Source organism: Xiphophorus hellerii, chromosome 4 (assembly GCF_003331165.1).
Source record: "Xiphophorus hellerii strain 12219 chromosome 4, Xiphophorus_hellerii-4.1, whole genome shotgun sequence".
Lineage (NCBI taxonomy): Eukaryota > Metazoa > Chordata > Actinopteri > Cyprinodontiformes > Poeciliidae > Xiphophorus > Xiphophorus hellerii.
Genome location: NC_045675.1, coordinates 23,413,647 through 23,431,436, shown reverse-complemented (window position 1 = coordinate 23,431,436; position 17,790 = coordinate 23,413,647). Strand labels below are relative to the sequence as shown.

The 17,790-nt window shown below is 40.1% G+C and overlaps 1 protein-coding gene across 3 annotated transcripts; it reads left to right on the top strand.

Annotated features, from left to right (window-relative positions):
* Positions 1–588: 588 nt before the first annotated feature.
* LOC116718821 (immunoglobulin-like domain-containing receptor 2) lies at positions 589–17,386 on the top strand. Of its 3 annotated transcripts, XM_032561055.1 has the most exons (10): positions 589–764; positions 2,872–3,258; positions 5,492–5,611; positions 8,751–8,807; positions 10,857–11,003; positions 11,125–11,292; positions 12,010–12,147; positions 12,496–12,841; positions 12,920–13,649; positions 15,388–17,386. In XM_032561055.1, exons 1-10 carry the CDS (start codon positions 734–736, stop codon positions 15,421–15,423), a joined length of 2,160 nt encoding a protein of 719 aa, XP_032416946.1. In that variant the 5' UTR covers positions 589–733; the 3' UTR covers positions 15,424–17,386. The 3 variants fall into 3 exon arrangements, with proteins under 3 accessions (XP_032416946.1, XP_032416948.1, XP_032416947.1); XM_032561057.1 differs by lacking the exon at positions 12,010–12,147; XM_032561056.1 differs by lacking the exon at positions 8,751–8,807 and having other exon boundaries at positions 590–764.
* Positions 17,387–17,790: the final 404 nt, after the last annotated feature.

Here is a 17,790-nt window from a genome sequence, read left to right as displayed (position 1 = left end):
CATGTCTAACTTCTATATAGTGCATTTATGGATTCGGTTATTTACCCACGTTGTCAGGGTTCAATCTAGGCATTTTCACATCTCTCCGTCTCTCCCAACATCTTTTGTTTGCACTGGGGGAGCGTCCTGACGCCTCACAACCTGCTGCACCAAGATGCCTCTTATCTACTGAGGAAAAAAGATTTTCACAATTTCAAAATAAAATTAAGTTTTTTTTTTTTGTTTTTGTTTTTTGTTCCTTTGCTTTTTGTTTTTTACACTCAAGTATTTTTGCTCAATCTGCGGAATGTGCAGATTGAGCTTTATCTTCAAATTAAAGTAAAACAGATTCAAATCAGAGAGGGAAAGTGTGCTGCAGGCTAGTCCTAAACGACCCATGTTAAGGAAAATTTTGAAATCCCACAATTTGATCTTTATATTTAAAGCCTATAGCGACACGAGTACTTATTGTTTTCCACAGCAAATGATTAGCTACATTTTAACCAAGTGGTTTATTTTTTTTTGTCTGTCTGCGTCAGTGATCACTTTATTATGAAAGGTCGCAAATCGGAAAGTGTTCAGCCTCTCCAAGCTTGACTGATGTCCTCTTGGGCGCTGTAGTCCCGTTATAAACTGTCTCCGCGATCCTGTACCATCATCCCGGGATGAGACGGAGGAGGAAATAAAACAAAGTTTTTATCCTTCAATATTCACAATATTTACCACGAGGATCTGGAAGCTGGTTTCCACCGAAATGTGGCGGATTTTCATCCTTTTTCTGGCAGGTAGGCTGAAAAAGTGATCCAGCCTGCGGAAAAACTGTCAAAGACAGGTTTTAGTTAAGGGTACTGAGGTTTGGGGCCAGTTTCGCTGTGCTTTTCATTTGCCAAGACTGTTTGTTTCGGATTAAGTCATGTGTGAATGAGTCGGGTTAGAAGCTTTGGGGGTTGGGGATCAAAGTTGTTGTTTTTTTCAGATAGGCTACATTTTATCTGGATTTTTCGGAGAAAGGAGCTGACCTCTGCTTGTTTGGAGGAAATATGTGACAGCACTCTAAAAATACACTAAAAATGTGACCAAGTATGAACAGAACTTTATAGAAAGGATTAAAAAGTATTAATCATCAAATTATAGAAATTAAATTAGAAAAGTATGGGAATACTTGTGATGTAATCTTCATACGTTTTCTTGCTTATAGTGACAACAGTCGGAAACTGACAATATATCAAAAACTTTAAATCTGCGCTTTCCTTCTGTGTCTTTAGTTTATTTTCTGCGCAAAATATACCTTCTCTATTTATGGGTTTATATCATTATAGATCTGAAAGAGATTAATCTTCCCTTAATATTTTGGGGCCAAATAAAGTTAAAGGGAAAAAAAGTACAACATAGAAAGCAAACAGCAGTTTAACTAATTTCTTCAACTCATATTGATTATTGAATCAATTTGTTTAAATCTTTTTGAAGTGAGACAGGTTTGATCCAATGCACCAAAAAACACACTCAGTGTTTCCTCACAAGACCTTAATACGAACATCCAAAACACTCCCAGTCCTCCTTTGCTGAAAACTAATAAATGCAGGATAGTACCACAACTCTGAGTTAAAGATTTTAGATGCTCAGCGTTTATCATTTATATAACTTGATAAGAGAATCAATGTTTTATCTGTTTTATCAGGTTATTTTTCATTTTAAGAACAGAGTGTGCCTGGTGTTCCCTTGTAATGACATAATGTAATTACGACTAAATGATATAGGAACCCCCACCTGTTTAAACTACCTGTTTGAGCCAGGCAGTTTATATCGTCACTTGCAGTAGTTTGATTCCCGAATGAAAAATCCAACCGTAAATGACATGTGGTTTCGTTGCAATTATTCAACTAAATAGAGTTTATTCTCCTTTTCTATTAATATTTTTTACCACCTCCTTGTGAGATGGATTTTCTTCTTTGCGCAACCTATCTAGATCTTTCATAGCCTTAGGTTATAAGGTAAGATAAGAGAGTAAATGTAACTGATTCTTTAAATTGTGATAATGTGAGAGAAAACACACTATCACCTACTGTATGTCGGATTGCCTCAGGCGATCTGTTTTCACACACCTCCTCTCATTTCAGCCCACAGTCATTTTTACTGGTAGGGATCATTTTGCCCCCTGTAGCCTATATTTCACAAATCAAAATATTCGCAGAACAGCAGGCACAGATGTTTCTGGGTGTGTATGTCTTATTGGTCCTTTTTCTTTTTTTCCTCACATTATTGCTTCACTGTAGTTCCTAGCATTTTTAGCATAGTCTCCATGTTATGCTGTGAGTCGAAGCTGTCAGAAGCTGCAAAGTGACCAGCAGGGCAGCAAAGCTCTGTTGGGTTTCTGCGAACACAAGCAGCTCAAACAGTTGCAACAACTATTAGTCAAAATGTGTCCTGATTTATGCATTTCTTACTTCCAATGAGCAACATTTTTCTGTACTCACTTTAAGCATTTTGAGTCATAATTTTCTAGGCTTTCTAGGGGTTTTCTTTGGGCTTTTGTTGCCTTTTTATTCATCTTTTTGCTGTCCAGATACATTAGAGATAATGTTGTTTTTATTCTGAACTCTGACTTAAAGATCATTGTGGCAACTAAGCACAAATGTTATTATAAATTCACTATCATTAACACAATTATTACAACTTAATCCAAAGACATTTGAAAGACCATCAAAAAAAACTGAAAAACTATTGATAATTACTAGAAGATGTGAGTTCTTAGCACCGTAGTATATTTTTGAGCTGATTTACTAGTTTGCTAGTGATTATGCTCTACGCTCCATTAACATACAATCACGTTATTCTTTTAACCATCCCAGCTTCCTCAGTCTACCAACCTATATATGTTTTCTTCCCTTACAGGTGTCATCCCTCCTCCATGCTCAGGGCTCCATGTGGTGGTGAGAGATGAGAAGAGGTACGCTACTCTGTTCCAGTCAGTGGTTCTGCCTTGCCAGTACACCAGTGTTTCCACTCAGTCCGCTATGGTGAAGTGGATCTACAAGTCGTACTGCCGGGACCGCACGAGGGACTCGTTCAGCTTCCCCGACAGCTTGAGCGGAGGCCTGGGCGGAGGCGGGCTGCAGAGTGGAAGCAGAGGGGTCGGCGGAGGCTACGAGGCGGGCTCCGCTGCGAGCCACCTCGACTGCTCCGACAACAGGAGGACCGTCAGGACCGTGGCCTCCATATCCGGGTCCTCGGTCACGCTCTCAGAGTACTACAAGAACAGAGATGTTACCATCATCAACAGTAAGACGTTCCCCCTTCTGCCGATTTCTGTCATCGAAACTATCCCCTCATTCCTTGATCACCTGGTGATGGTCATTGTTGCTGCCTAGTGATGTTTCAGCTGTGGATGCAAACTCTCGATGTAAACATGCCATTCCACTGCCCTTAGTTTTCCCTTTGTGTCGCTGTATTGCCATCATGTCCTTCAAAGACTAACTAAAGGGACAGACTGTTCTTATGCATGTGTGTCTGAAAAGACTCATTGAGCAAAGAGAGGTAGGCTTGTTTGCTGGCCTTAGATTTACGGAGCTCTAACTCTCTTCTTGAGCCAGGATTTTTGGACAAAAGAAAAGGCTTTCACACTGTCTCTCCATTCATCTTGACCTCTGGTTTGTTCCCTCTGATGTATTTCTGTGTCCAAGTTTTATCTTTTTTCCCCCCCTCAACATCACACTCTTTTCTTTGTCCCACTCCACCTCCTGTCTTACTTTTCAGAGTAGCAATGTTGTAAACTGGCAAACCTAACCCCCCCCAATAAAAAAAACGTAAAATCCTTTGTTGCCTTTGGAGACGTCCAGTCATCCATACCCATGTAATCCTACTCAGGGTCGCAGGGAGGCTGGAGTCTGGAGTCTCTCTCAGTGGGCTCTGGGCGGGTCGGGTGCTCTGGTAATCACATGGCTAACAAGCTCAACACTTCACGGTTCATACACACGGCTCAGAAGATACAGTCATACATTAGCTAAAAAGTTAATCCACAAACCCAAAGGCGATGTAGACACTCAGATTTTATAAGAGAATCGGAGACTGGTCCCAGCTTGTCTTTCCTTGGCCAACAGGAAAAGGAAGGGAATTCTACAAAGTGTTTCCTGTCTGAAGTATTTATGCATGTGACCCTCTTACAATAGAGTTGGAGACCCAGGATTGTCAGCAAGCCAATGATATTTCAGTTCTATAAATCACATTTTAATCACACAAATTAAATCTAACCGCCCCTCTAGAACTGGGAAATACTTGTTGAATTCCTGTGTTCGTGTTCAGTTCACAGAAATAATTACTTTTGCAGAAGTGCCTTTCTTTATAACTACTTTTCTCTCACCGCCATTTTAGTTGTAATCTGTAAAACTGCACAAAAGTTTTAAACCATTCTTTATTTCTTTTGGACTTGTTACCCCATGAAATCTTTAAAGTGGTATTTGTCAGTAATTTTTCAAGTTTCCTGATCCTCTTTGCGCCTGTCTAAGAGAAGAAGCTGTGGATACTCTGCTTCACAATGAGGAAATCAGACCAAAGACGGGCAAAGCGAGAAGTATCAGGAGAAGCATCAGGGATAAAATTTTTTTAAAAAGTCTGCATTACATGAACTTTTCCCCTATTTTTCGCTCTGCCTCAGATCAATCTCACTCTAAATAAGAAAGTTTTATTTCTTATTTAGAAATAATAACCTAGATAGAACATCATCTTCCGTCAAAGCAATATATAATACAAGTGTCATTGGACGACTCAAAATATTCTCCCATTTCTGAAACGGTTGAAAAAACATTGAATTATACGTTAAGTACACAAAGTAAATGTTGACCAAATAGAAGAATTCTCTTTTTTCCATTAAAGTGTTTTGGCGCAGGGTTTACCTGGTGATTATTTCACCCTTTCAACATATCATGTCTTTGTCATTTTGGTTACTTTGTATTTTTCCGAGTACAAATTGATACTGACCATGGTTCTGTTCATGCATCATGAGGTTTTGACCATCGATTGATTTACCATATTCTACTCTAAGGAACTACAGTTATATGATTAAACATTGACCAGGAAGAAATCACTTGTAGTTATTTTGGTTGATATGAGGTCATAATCTGTAAAAGTTACAAAGTTGTTTTAAATGATAATCAGAACCAAAATATATAGGAATAACGTAATAATATATACAATAATATAAAGTTAATAATAATATATGACTATTTATATGACTAATATGACTATGAGTATTTTAATGACCAATTTTTCTCCCTGATTCATGAAAATATACATACTGAGTGCGATAATCCCAGCAGTCACTTTATAACATATTTCCAGAACAATCAAACTTTTTTGTTGTTGGGTTTAGAATAAGTCCTTCAGGGTGCAAATGAAACTAAAAATTAATTTAAAAACGCTTCATTCCAGACTAATCCAGAATGCACTTATTTTAGAGGATGTTTGTTAAAAAAAAAAGAGTCGGTGCCTTTAAATTGTGTCTTCATTTTTCATGCAGCAGCAGATCTGCGTATAGGAGAGGTCCAGTGGGGAGACAGCGGTGTGTACTTCTGCCAAGTGACTATAGCTGATGACATAGAAGGACAGAATGAAGCTTCGGTGGAGCTGCTGGTTCTTGGTGAGCTATTTCTGCTTTCCTATTGCTTCTTTCATCACCTTGTGATGCAAAGAATTTCAACAACAAATAGGAACGTGTGATCTATAAAAAAAATTATTTGTAAATATTGTCAGGTAATCCTTAACTGTTAAATCAACTTGACATACCAGTTGGAACAGTGTCACCGATTCAATAGATGCTTTTACCGGCACTAGACTTTTGGATTTTATTCTTTGTGACCGCTTTGACAGTCATTTTTAAAATGCTTTTTAATGCAGATTTTTAAGTGACATACTGTTTACTGGGAAACAAACTCGTATGCTGGACTTTTCTGCATAACAAAATTTTTAAAATGAGCCACTCATTGAGGGGCTGAAGAACAAGGAGTTCTTCCTTCATTTGAAACTACAAGTGTCATGTAATGGTGGTGTTGAGGTGGTGAGGCAGACGCAGATGGAACCAGGTAGATGAATAATGATGATTTAATGAACATAAAAATCCAAAACAGTCCAAAAACACAGGCAGCACGACTGAGTGGAAGCCAGGGCTCAACGTCGGTAGCAACTGGTATCACTAAGGACTCAGCGCACATTAGACGAGTGACACTAAATACACAGGAGGTAATCAGGGAATGAGAAACACCTGGGAGTAATCAAAGGGAGACAGGACAACACGGAGACACAGATACACAGGAAACTCAAAATAAACACACAGAAAAACACGGAACATGACAACTAGAACTGCATTCAGTTTCTACCAAACTGCAGTTTCGATCAAACAAACTTCAACATTTAAAATTAATATGCCAAGTGTGTGTGTGTGTTTTGTGTGTGTTCAGTTGCAAACATTATCACAAAGACTGCCAAGAAACATTTTTGGACCGTTTGGTGCCTTCAGCTTCCAGAGGCTGAACTTTTATTTGGGTGGTGTTCGACAGACTCACAGGACGCAGCTCCTGCAGCTTTCTCTAAGCTGCGGGAATGTTCTCCACTGTGATAAAGATGAGGTAGCGTAATACTAAAAGCACAAGAAGAAGATAGTCTTGCTATGTTGTTGGGTGTTGAGCTAAATCCGCAATAGCCCCCAAAATTTGTGCATTTCCTGACCTTCTGCACCATGTGAGGCGCTTGTTGTGTTCCCATAACAACAGCGGAGGCCACGCTCGGGGTGTCTTTTGTCTTTACAGCAAATCGCCTCACGGAAAAGAAGGCAGGGAAGATTTAATGATGCAGAGAAAGCAGAGCAGAGCACAGCGGCACAATAGACACTTGACTGGTACTTTACAGAGCTATATCAAGTAAGGCCCAATATCCAAGCACTATGAATACTGTACAAGACTAGCTGTTTAATATGGTCTCTTTGGTTAAACCAGTTAAAAGCTGGTTAAAATTGCATCAAGGTTGAAAGATACCGGATTCATTTTCTTCTAAAACCATGCAGTTCCTCCCATTATTCACCTTTTATTTTTATCCAAGCTCAAGTCTATTCTATGCTTCTTCTTGAAACGGAGAGAAGGAAGGGAAGCGGTTCATGAACATCACCGTGTGCAGGGCACAAAAACAATCTAAAGCTCCGTGGAAGTCAATTTTAGAGAATCACCAGGTTTCAGTCAGTCCAAGTGCGCATGACCAAGAAAAAAAAAATACAAAACAGGCAAAGTAAAACAAACTGAAATATGCAAAACTACAAAAGGACAAATTGTAGTTGTTTAACTGAAGAAAAAAACATTGTTCAAATCCAGCAAAGACCAGTTTGAGCCCGCCAGAGATATTAAGTGAGGTATGTGCACTGTCAGCTGGAGTCAGGCTACGATCAGCTTGCATGTTGTTTCTGCTGCCCTCTTTTCTGGCACAGCAAATATTCATTTCGTCCTTTCTGCCAATACTCACACCCTCAGCTGTTAAATACCAGGTTCTGTTTGCATCTCAGACATTTTACGGGAGGTTTCACTTCTCACAAAGCTGCAGTTTGCTTCCCTGGACACATAACATGCACTTTGTAACCAAATTTCTTTTTAAAGTGCCTCTAATATTCCATATTGTACCTCAGCTGATGCCTCTAATGTTGTGGTAGTAGAACATTTTAAAGAGTATGTTGTTGAACAATGTTTAGCACCAATAAATTCAGGCAGTTGTCTTTTAAATAACTTTGTCAAACTTGCAAACTTCATTGCGGAGGAGCTTTGACCAACTCTTTGCAATTTTGCAATCAAAAACACAAAGACTTAAAATTATTATGGTTACCTACAAAGTGCATTCACACCTGATGAGATGACTGTTGGTCAGATTTGGGGAAATCCTACCCTTTCATGCATAGTGGTCACTACAGTGGACAGCTATCTAAAAGCCATTTTCTTGTTCTTCTTGTGGATTTTTATGTTATAAATGCACACAGACCACTGAAGTGGACACTAATGCATCATAAAAATCAACTACTGGCCATCAGCTGAAAATGTCCTTCCAGGAGAAGGAGGGACAGGGACAGGGACCTTTACCTGCATTTTTTTTGCAGGTAAAAAAATATTGTGATCATCAGATAATCCCTAAAGAACAGTATTGCTGATGTATTTTTCAAATGACAACTTTGAATATGGAGAAAATTACAATTGATCACCTAAAAAAATAAAATAAAAACATTTTTACAAAAAAAATTTCCTACTTTTTTTCTATGCCTTAAGAAAATAAAAAAAAAATTGGAAAAAAATCCTGACACAAAAGATCATAATTTATGCCTGAAAGGGTTAAGAAAAGGTTTTCGCTGCCTGTTGAGAACTGAAGAAATGTTCATATCTGGGATGTCTACAGTTCTTCCTTTCTCACGGGTCCTGCCTGTTTATCTTCATGGGAATAATTTTGAGTTTCAGTCTGTGCTACTATCAGACAGATGACATTTTAAGACCTTTAAAATCAGAAAAGACGTGCTGATTGCTCTCATCAGCAGCTCTGATATATCGGTTTTCTGAAACCAGACAAAACATGTCCTACTTTTCATTCCTTGACCTGTCAGCTCTCTCTCTCTCTCTCCCTCTTTCTTCCCGTTTTGCTGTGTTTATGCTTTATGGCATGCTTGCATACTTCCACCTAATTACACCAATCACTTGATTTGATTCACTCCATCCGCTCTCCTCTGCTCTGGTCACCTTTGCTCTGTCTCTCTCCAGGTTTCTCAGGTGTGCCTGAAGATCTCCTGCCTGACATTGATTTGAAGATTATGCCAGGTACAGTCGGGGCATAATGTCTTCTACTCTTTACCTGCTTTCTTTCGTTCATGCTAACCCTTCTGGCTTTAAACCGCATCTTGGCTTCTTCTGGCTTTGTCTGATAACAGACAAAGGACAATTTCTAGATCGTCTGCTAAATTAAAATCAAAAGTTAGTTTGTAGATGGCTGACATCATATCGGTTACTTTTTATCTTAGTTTTCCCAAAACATCTTGTAATCAGGTTTACAAATGGGCCACAAAAATAAAATAAATAATTGTCCACACATAAGCATGCTCATCATGTGCAATGTTCTATTTTCTTGATATTTTTTTTTTATAGATAACACAACAGATTTTTTTGTGTGAATTAGCTCCAAGGACACTTTAACAGAGCCAGTTTCTAGATAACAGGCTGGTCCACACCCATCAAATAATGAGCTGGCCGTTGCTCCCACCAAGATGAGCAGTGCTGGAAAACAGTTATTATGGTCATTACAGTTATTTATGGCTCGGGTTAGCATGTCATCCCACTGCATTTGGTTAAAGGTCTGTAAAAAGGCAGCAGCTAGAAAAGGAGGGGGAGTTTGGCTTATGTCACACATGTTTATGATCGACGAACCGAAGGAACGGTGTTGAAATACTCCCAATGTGACGTGATCTGACTCTGAGGCTGGATGGTTAGAAGTTGCTTATTTCAGCTGCAAGCGTTGTGTCGATGAGTGTTATCTGCAGTGACTCACGCACAGGTTTCTGTGGGGGCTAAAAACGCTTAAGCGAGATCGTGTGTTGGCGTAGGCGTCCCGGTGACTGTAAATCAGATCACATTACGAGTTATTTATCTGAAACGGCCACAGATCTTCAGTGTTGTAGAGAGCAGCATAAACTGCCCTTTTCCTTCCTGCAGCAGGAGCAGGCTTCCTGTCAGTGTGTGTTCGGCAGCCGTGGCCGCTGGCTGTGTTTACGAGACAGCGAGAGAATGCCGAGCGGAACATAACATTGTTGAAGGTTTCCTTATCTTCCCTCTCCTTCCCCTTTTTTTGTGTAGTCTCCGTGGACGGAGGCAGCAGATGTGGTCTATCAGCTGCACTGATTGCACGCATCATGTCTGTACTGTTACACTCAGAAAATATTGAGCAAAATGACCTCTTTTTTTTGTCATTTGTTCGAATTTCTAAAGAAGGTAGAAAAAGACTTACATTTCTGCAAGTTGGTTATTCCTCTGTTTGTCTGTAAAATGTTTACCTCTTGTTTCTGTCACAGACAATGTGATGATAGTTGGTTTGGTCACATTTTAAATCTAGCGTTCTTTCCTTGGAGATCTCTCGTTCCATATGTTCATTAAAACACTTAACTGATTTGATACGAAGGTTTTAAAACAATGTTATCACTCTGCTGCCATTTAGTTGTCTCATCTAAAGTGACACAGTTCTCTCTCAGCTTGACAGCAGCTATTTTGGTCACGAAAATTAAAAGCAAAATGGTGTTGATTGCTGACACAAATCATGTGACTCAAACATTATTTATAAATTGCAATAAAATGTAGCAGCCATGGTGTTGGTAGCACTACGGTGTTGTGTGGTGCTGGGATTCATGTGTGTGTTGCAGCACAGGTTTGCAACATTTATCCATTGTGGTCACACGACTGAGAGGTGGGAAGTATTTTTGGCGGGTCACCAGCCAGTGTTGCTTTATAATCTAACAAATTAGTCAGTTGATTTAAAAGAGTAATCCTCATTTTGCTGATGTTTATATGGAGCGAGGTTGTCAAAAAACAGTTGCACTGAGGATGTACATAAAAATAAAACGTCTGATCCCTGGACAGAAGTGCAAAAGTTCAAGCTGGTAGTGAAAACAAAAAACAAAAAGAGTTGTTTTATTGAATATAACTAAGTTATCAAGTTTTCCCTGTTAAGCATTTACACATCTGCCCAAACTCGACGAGGTTGTAAACCGCCATGTTAGATGACAACGTGGCATCCTCTAGAAAAAATACTAGAGCAGAATCAGGCCCTGATTCTTAAGCAGATATTATGACAAGCATGTATTTGTCTGTGTGTCCCTGCAGAGTGGGCGTTTGTGGTGGCCGTGGTGCTCGGCAGCGTGTTGTTCCTGCTCCTGGTTGGAGTTTGCTGGTGTCAGTGCTGTCCCCACTCCTGCTGCTGCTACGTCAGCTGCTGGTGCTGCCCCGACACGTGCTGCTGCCCCCGACACCGTGAGCATAAACACACACTCGGACTGGGACGCAATTCATGCCAAGATTAATGATGCCGACTAAAAAAAAAAAAAAGACTGCTTTCTTATTTTGGAAGTGAGTATAATTGTTTCTTTTTTAGTGTATGAAGCTGGTAAAGGCATAAAGACTGGCGCCTCCACCCCTCAGACACCAGCCTACCCTCCATACTTTGTGTCTGGACTTCCAGCCATGATCCCCATCGCCCCGCCCTCCCTGGTGGACAAGGTGTCTACTGTCCCCCCTTCAGATGGGACTCTAGTGGCAGCAGGTGAGGTGTTACCTTTATCTTGTCTTCCTATGAGAAAGAGATTATTGGTTTGAGACTCAATATGAACTGAAAAATATTTAGAAAAGATCTGATTTGGAAAAGAAGTGATTGCTTAAATATTGTTGGATGCATCTCTGTTAATGTTAATCAGCCAAATCTTATTGACTACTGTAAAATCGTATGGTGAAATTCAAAATATGCCTCAGATTAAGAATTTTATTGGCTGCTGAATTAAGCGCCATAATGAGAAATGAACCAATTGCAGTTTGATTCACAAGTTCCTATATCAAATTTTTGCAAATCCCACACTTTCTGTTCTTTCTATTATCATTCTGACATTACACATAATCCGCACTTTCAGTCTTTATTAGTAAAAACTGTCTTATCAAAATGTGCCATTAGTGAAGCAAAATTACACTTTGAATCTGCTGATTCTCCACCAAACAGTCCCATCTATAACTGGTCTGACTCTGGTCACCTCAACACCAGTCAGTGGAGCAGTTTCAGGTTGTATTTGTGGCATAAATCAAAACAAAATATACAAATTCACTGGAACTAGGATTTCCTGCCTTTTTGTTGCAGACAGTTTGCAGAAGTAGCAGATTCTGGTGACAGTGCCAGCTCGTTGTAAACGAACCAAAGGCCACATTCGGCATCACTCGTGCTTGCTAAGTACCGCTGTCTGAAAGTAGTCTCTTACAATTGTGACTGTTGCAGTATCTCCGATGCCCATGCAAGCTGTAGGGATTCCCTACCGCGTACCTTCATCACAGGATCAAAACTCTCTCAGGGTGCTGCAGTATGTAGAGAAACAGCTGGCTCACTTCAACCCTTCTGGGTCCAACAGCAAACAGTGTAAGCTCAGTAAACCCACTCTGCAGCTTTGCTACTCAGGCCTGCTGATGCTATCTGCTTTGTGGCATAGTTTCATTTAGGATTCCTATTTTCCTCAGCCTGTCGCAGCATGCCTCTCCACTCTCAAATGTTCTGCCTGTTGGGTTTCCTGTTGTGCACATGTGTAAATGTAGCAGATGAGCATGCCAGCCTCTCTGATTGGTTTTACACAAATCTTATTCACAACCTCTGGTCATTTTTCTTCCAGACTTTTGACTTTCTTAGACCCCTGTACGCTCTTTTGCAAAGATTCTTTTTAATGATTCCTTTTATTATAATATTTAATTAATTCTTTTTAAATCTATCCAGCCTGTAATCAGTCGGAGTTGAGCTCCCTCCACGAAGGAGACACCAACTTCCACCAAACTTTCAGGAATGTCCAGAAAAAAGCTCTGCCCGCAATCCCTGATCGAGACTCCTCCCCAGAACCACACAGTTACCGTGAGAACCGCAGTCCAGACCTGCAGCGCCACCGTAGGAACCCCTCATCGCCTCATCGCTACCGTCACGACCCTGACTCAGACCACCTCGACAGCCAGGATGAGCCTCTGCTTCCACGGCGATACAGTGACGACCCGCCGTCTTCCTCTCAATCGCACAGGATCACCCGAAGTCAGAGGCAACAGAACTCGAGTGATGAAGACAAACATGACAGGTGAAGGAAACATGTGAATCCTGGGGTGGCTTTATTGTTAAAAACAAGAATGCAGTAACCTTCTGTGACGTTTTGTAGGTGGAACCCTCGTTCAGAACATCTGCAGAGGAAGACGTATCACTCTTCGGGACGGACCGTCTCTCTGGATGAACTGGAGGAGTTTGCTACTACCTACAAGAAGAGAGGAGGCAGAGGAGCAGAACGGAGAGAAGAAGAAATGGTGGAGTATGAGATGGAGGTGCTGGAGTATGGTGGATATCCCTCCCATCGCAAGGGTCCTCCTCAGCATTATTACAGCAATGGGGATGAGCTTGACGACAACAGTGAGCATGAAGGGCATACCAGAGCAAGCCATAAAAGCAAACACAACATAAGCCCTCTACCTTCTCCCAAAAAGAGGGGGAACACACAGGAAAGGGAGAGGGCCGAGCCACCTCCCCCCAAAATGGATCCACCATCGAATTCCTCTCAGGAAAGGGACTACGATGCCACTTTCCTGAACAGCCTGTTGGAGCGTAAAGCGAAGCTGCGAGGATTTTCCCACGGGAGAAACGGGACCCGGGCTGAGGAAGATTTAGATTGGCCCTCAATAAGGAGCGGCAAAAAAAACAGCAGAGAGTCCAGTCGCCACTGCAGCCACTCTCCCAGTAACAGGCCAGAGGCGGACTCGCCATCTCCATCCAACTCAGAGAGAACCAGAACTGAAAGGCCGTCTCCACGGCCGCTCCACCCAAACGCCCGCTCCCCTCCGCCTCTTCATTCCCTGCCCGCTCACAGAGAGGAGCACAGGGACAAGTCCCGGAAAGTGGTGAGGAACATCAGATACAGTTAAGGTTCCTGTTTGAATTGTGAGCCAGAAATGCTTAGCTTCAAAGCTATGAGTAAAACATGTTTAAGGCATAATGGTTGAGGATTGTAAGAAAGTTTTATTGGTATAAACTTTAATGCATTTATTCATTCCTGTGAAAGTGTGAAGAAAGTGCCTCGATTTGAAAGTCAGTTTCCTTTATGATGCCCATAGAGATTCAGTTCACACATAAGATAATTTCACCATGTGAGACAAAATATTGGCTTATGGAGTCAATATCTTAAACTAGTAGATTATCTTTCAGATGACAGACAAGGCTACTTTTGATGACCTACTTCTTTACTTTTGGACCCAGCATATTTAGGTCAGACATTTTATTATTATTATTATTATTATTATTATTATTATTATTATTATTATTATTATTATTTATCTGTAAAGCTGATGTTTGGTATCCCCTCTTAATTCACTGTAAAGTTGCTTTCATATTCTGCTACTGGCAGCAAAAACTGCAAAGATTTCAGTTCTGCATCTTGAGGTAGATTGTTGGTCTTTGCACACTGATCTTGTCTTTTCTAAATATTCTTTTTTTGTTGTTTTTTTTTATCGAACCAAAGGTTTGTTATCATATGTCCCTGCTTAGAGAGAGGTCCTCCTATCTCACCAGAGAAAAGCAGCTTGTGTTCGCTGCTGTTTTGAAGGAATATCCCTGGAATTATGACTGTATGTGCAGAAAACAAAAGCAAACTAAGCAATGAAGCAAATGTCTTCCAGTTTATGACCTACCGATAATTAGATGGATTGCACCATTGTAAAATGTCTGTGTAATTATGAGTATCCTTCAAATTTAATATTCCTGTCTACTCTAGTTAAGGTACCGACGCACTTCACAGAACCTCGCGTAAAAAAATTTAAAAAAAATAAAAAATCCCTAAAAGTTTGATTTTGTGTCAGAAAAGCAAAGCTACATTTCTATAAATTAAGTGCCCTCCTGTGTTGAGTTCTGCTCATGTGAATCATCAAACTCACCACATATTACGAAATAAAATAAAAACTCACTTCAAGGGCTGAAAAAGTTCAACCAAAACTCTGTGATGCGTTGGCAGCTTTTTCATTGCACCAAAGGCCACAAAATCATCTACTTCCCCACATAAGGGTGTTGTTTTTGCTGTAGGTGCTTCTCTGTTGTGCCAGATTTGACAGATTTCTGCTTTAACAACCTTTTTTTTTTCTTTTTTACTATTTGATTTCTTATTTAGCTGACAAAATGCCCTGCAGTTGAACGTGTGCTGAACACGAATCTTTGACGCTAAAAGTCGGGAAATCTGTGAAAGTTTTTACTCTTTTATCTCTCCGTTGATTCTGTGTTGGGTGGGGGCAATAGGTGTGTTGAAAACCCACAGTAAGTTTTGTTGTTGTACCTTTGACAGGTCAGGTTCAGATGCTACCAGAATGAAAACTAGGTAGAATACTCTGTTCTGTATCCAACTTCTCTCCATAACATTTATAACCGGTTGTTTACTCACAGTCATACCTGGGGCAGAGTGGTGTTCAACCTCAACCAAACGTCCTGTTTCTGGCCTTAAAATAAATCGTCATTAACAAAAACTATGTGCAGAACAGTTGAAGAGCAGTTTGTCCCAGGTCCTCCGTCACCATATTAACCTCACGTCACTGCTTTAACGTTTGCTCTCGCCGTTTCTCCGCTCAACATTCACTTTTGTGTCGTCCTCACCAGAGCACGCTTCTCAGCCGAGACTCTCTTATCGTCTGACCGACTCGAAGCCAAAGACAGTGAAGGAGCGGAGCCGAGTAAGAGTGCAACCGTGAAACTCCACACGAGGAGCAAGTCGCCAGCTGGAAAACGGTGACGGAGCAGAGTCTTTGAGTCTGAGTTTATCAACCTATGTGCAGCTGCAAAGGACAGCTGCCTGGGAGGACCGTAAGAACAGCTGAATCAGTAAAGATACAGGGTGACAGTAACTCTGTGATATCACTGAGCGATGAAGTCACTCGCTGTGTCATGCATATCTCCGCCGGACTAGCACTAATGTCGGCGGGACGTGTGGCCTGGGCTGCTCCTCTCAGTGGGAGGCAGTCCGTCTCCTCTTCGTCACTTTAGGAAAGCGCTGCAGCAGATACTTGCTAACTCTTCAAGCACAATGAGTGCATTCATTTCTATCTAATGAGACATGGGAGTAGAAGAGCCCACCAGTGGAACAGATAAAAATGACAACACGCTCATTGTAAACAACACCTCCCCCTCCCACCCCTTCACACCCTGCCACTGCATCAGAAAACAATGTGCATGATGTCACTTATTAACATTTAACAACTAAAGCACTTAGGTTTGAAAGAGATATTTGACAGATACTTATTTTTTATATAAAGTTGAAAGTTGTGACAAACATCAGCAACATTATAAATGTTTTATTAATAATGAAGATTGAAATGAAATTCGTTTACAGCACTGGGCAAATCTCTCATTTCTTTGTATTTTCCTTTAAAGGAGCCAAACATCATCTCAAAGTATTACAGCATCTTTCTGTTGCTCCGTCGACTGCAGTTCAGGTTTTCAGCTACTTTTTATTATTTATTATCATAACAAGGAAATGTGTACCATGTCATTAAAGGCATTTTTTGACCTAAACCTAAGGAAAATTGCATAATTCATTTTCACAAAATCCAAGATCCATTAATAAAATTTAAATAAAATAATCACTGTATCCAAAAAATAACATTACCCTGAACATAGTCAAGTAACAATAATGAGTTATAAGCAGCTAATATCCAAATAAAAGCTGAAAACTCTTTGCTAAACAAGTTAGTTGTTTCCCTGGGAAGCACAATATGAAGAAAAAACAGGTTTGCATCGTGCTGTGCCTTATCTACTAACCCATTTCTTAGGCTTGACTTTACATTGAAGTGAAAATAGAAGAAGTGACTGGATATGTAAGATTGTTCTGACACAGCTGTCATAATATTGCACAAAAACATAAATCATTTCAAGTTAAAATGCTGACTGTGCTCTTAGGATTTCTGTGCTTTACAGTGATCTAATTTTTTTTATAATTGGAATTTTTCTGTGTATTTAAAATGTCTTAATGGGATAAAGCAGAAGCAAAAGGTCAAATGATTTCATTGAAAGAAAAAAGATATTTAAACCAACTTGGCCCTCTTTGAAAAATTTGTTCAACCACTTTGGAAAGGTTTTGATTGTGAATGAGCCGTTAAAGTCACGGTACAAGTCACTACACTACTGGTATAATGTTTGGTCGTCACACCTTCCAGAAGTCAGAAGATGTTTCTGCCTTGAAAATCTCCCATGGAAGCTATTTTTGAATAATGAATCATGAACAGACTCCTTAAACTGAAACGTTCTGGATTCTTTCATGGCCTCCTGAACGAGTCATTGATTCGTTCTTGGAGGAATATTTGTAGGCCGGCCACTTCAGGGAAGAATCGCCACGGTACTATGTTTTCTCAATTTGTGGATAATGGCCCTCACTTTGGTTAATTGGTTTCCAAACACATCAAAATTGGTTTGTAACCTTTTACAGACAGAGGTCAAGAATTTTGTTTTTCATCTATTCCAAATTTTTCTTTTCGATTGGGAGATGACATGTTCATGTTGACTTTTCCTGTGTTTTGTGATTTTGTAGGTCCCGCACTTTTCAGCTCTAGGTTTGACAATTGAAATTAAACGTAGCTTTTCATACTTCATATTTTCAGTTTCATTCCGACTGCCGCGTGTCTGTGTGTGCTTTTTGCATTACAGAGAGAGAGAGAGATGACTCTTTACTTTTCTGAAAAAAGAAACAGTATGTAATTGAGTGTGACTCATGTCCTTTGTCCATTGTTGTCATCATGGAGCGTCTGTTGTGACTATGCAGCTGTGTGTAAAGTCACACACCATTCTGCCAGTTCAAGTGCAAATATCTGCCCGGATTTTTCATTACTAATTCACCAATATTATATTTTGTTTCAAATATGTCATGACATATATGTCATGACATATATTACGTATGTATGTCATATACACATATGACATATATGTCATGAAATTGTTTTTTTTTTTTTTTTTTTCAAATAAACGAAAATATAAACCTCTGGCTTTGCAGTACCATTAAAAATGTACCTC